At 43.7% G+C, this 1,895-nt stretch overlaps 1 protein-coding gene across 4 annotated transcripts in view; it reads right to left on the bottom strand.

Annotated features, from left to right (window-relative positions):
• Positions 1-1,279: 1,279 nt before the first annotated feature.
• Positions 1,280-1,895, bottom strand: part of Ipp (intracisternal A particle-promoted polypeptide) — a 37,125-nt gene continuing 36,509 nt past the window's right edge. For all 4 annotated transcript variants that reach the window (XM_004639185.2, XM_023724229.1, XM_023724228.1 and 1 more), the window contains one exon: positions 1,280-1,597. In XM_004639185.2, coding sequence (XP_004639242.1) covers positions 1,373-1,597 — 225 coding nt within the window. In that variant the 3' untranslated portion in view covers positions 1,280-1,372. The remainder of the gene's footprint in view (positions 1,598-1,895) is intronic.

The raw sequence follows: 1,895 nt of genomic DNA, 5'->3' as shown, positions 1-1,895 counted from the left end.
TGTCTGTTGCCAATAAAATGAGGCTGGTGGAAACTCCTGCTATCAAATTAAAGTAGGAAGTTGTATTAGTGTTTTATTAGAGAAACAGATATAATACAAAGAACAGATATAACACAACATGTACCAGTCACAGAGTTGGATGAGGAAGCATGCAGAGGGCATCTGCACACCCAAGACTGAAAGATTCAGTCCCAAGGTCTGAAGCTCACTGCAGTGATTCCATGCAAGTCTCTTATCGGTTGGCTGTTGGGTCTGCAACAGAAAGCTGAAGGATCCAAGCCAGAGGCCAAAGAGTGCACTGGTAATCAGGAGATGAAGTCCAAGCTGATTGTGAAAACTGAAGTTCCTCCAAGGAAGTGGAATGCTGAATCCTTCCTCAACCTCTATATCCACTTTTTGTGCTGAGTTACTCTGGGGCCAGGCCTCCCAGCCCAGAGTGTGGAACCTCCAGATACTATACAGCCAAGTTGACACAATGTATTGATCACTACAATCCACCCCTTGTCAACTTGGTAACTAGACATATTTCCCTTTTCTTTGCAGGATATACTGTGGCCGTGAAAAATGGTGCTGTGGATTGAATCATGAATGTTCAGGAGTCTTTAAACTGTTTCATGGGTATTATTTCTACATCATATACAGGTTATACTACAATTTGAAATGTACTGGGAAGGGCTGAGGAGATGGTCCAGTAGTCTAAGCGCCTGCCTGGCAAGCTCAAGGAACTGGGTTTGAACCCAGGTACCACATTCCATGCCGGTCCCAAGCCGTGCTGACCATTGAAACCAGGCCTATAATCCTAGTGCTGGAGAGGCTGAGACAGGAGTATCACTATGATTCTGAGCCACATAGTGACACCCTGTACCAAATAAATAAATCTAAAAAAAAAAAAAAAAAGCACTGGGAAAATCGCCAAAGGGATTCTCCCAGGAGTTTCTAGCAAACAATGTTTACAATTAAGACTGTGTTTAACTAGAGAATTTTGGGAATTATGGGAAGTTTGGCAAATTGATGTGAGCTCTTTCTTAATTTAGGGTATATTCCATTTCCTTTCTCAGTTTTTTAAAAAATTACTCTATAGTCAATTTATCTACCTAATACATGGAAAGCACAATAGATTTAAAAGGGACCTATCACCAGATATGTATATGTTTGATTTGCAAAAGGTCAGATCTTGGTAGGTATGACACATGCCTGTAATCCCAGCACTTGGGAAACTCAGGCAGGAGGATCTCTGCAAATTCAAGTTTGAGGCCAGCCTGGCTTCAAGGCCAGGCTGAATTGCATAGTAAAACTCTGTCTCAAAAAGAACAAAAAATAAGGTCAAGATTTACATTTTAAAAATGTTCCTTGTGTTCTTATGGTTTGTATTTCATAGTACAGCAACACCCCCTTCACAACGACTAGTGATCATGTTACCAATTTCAGTCCATGTATCTGAATGAGGGTTATAAACTTCCACTGAGTCCAAAGTACCTGGGGCCATGAAATCATGGCTAGAAGATCGGCCTCCAACAACATACAGAAGACCATTGACTGCCACAACACACATGCCTGCTCGAGGCACTTTCATTGAGGCAACTTCAACCCACTTTTCCTGGATAAGAGAAAAAAAATTAAAAATAAACATGAAATGTCATAAAATTATAATAGAAAAAGAATTCTGAAAAATCAGTTTGAGACCCAGTCCAAGCCCAGGTCCGGTGAGTGTGTGGAGAGCTTCCTGCTACCCTGCGCCGGCAGGACCAGTCCCAGCCCAGGCACAGCGTGGGCCAGACCATCTCCCACCCCCTCGGGCCGCCCCCCACCACTCCGCAGTACCTCCCACACCCCGCCCGCCGAGTAGGAATTTCTGCCGACTTTCGGGAACCCCCAGACCCAGTCCTAGCCCAGGT

Source organism: Octodon degus, unplaced genomic scaffold (genome assembly GCF_000260255.1).
Source record: "Octodon degus isolate 3935 unplaced genomic scaffold, OctDeg1.0 scaffold00107, whole genome shotgun sequence".
In the NCBI taxonomy this organism is placed as follows: Eukaryota; Metazoa; Chordata; class Mammalia; order Rodentia; family Octodontidae; genus Octodon; species Octodon degus.
The sequence above is the reverse complement of the archived record's forward strand: the minus strand, read 5'-3'. Positions and strand labels throughout refer to the sequence as shown.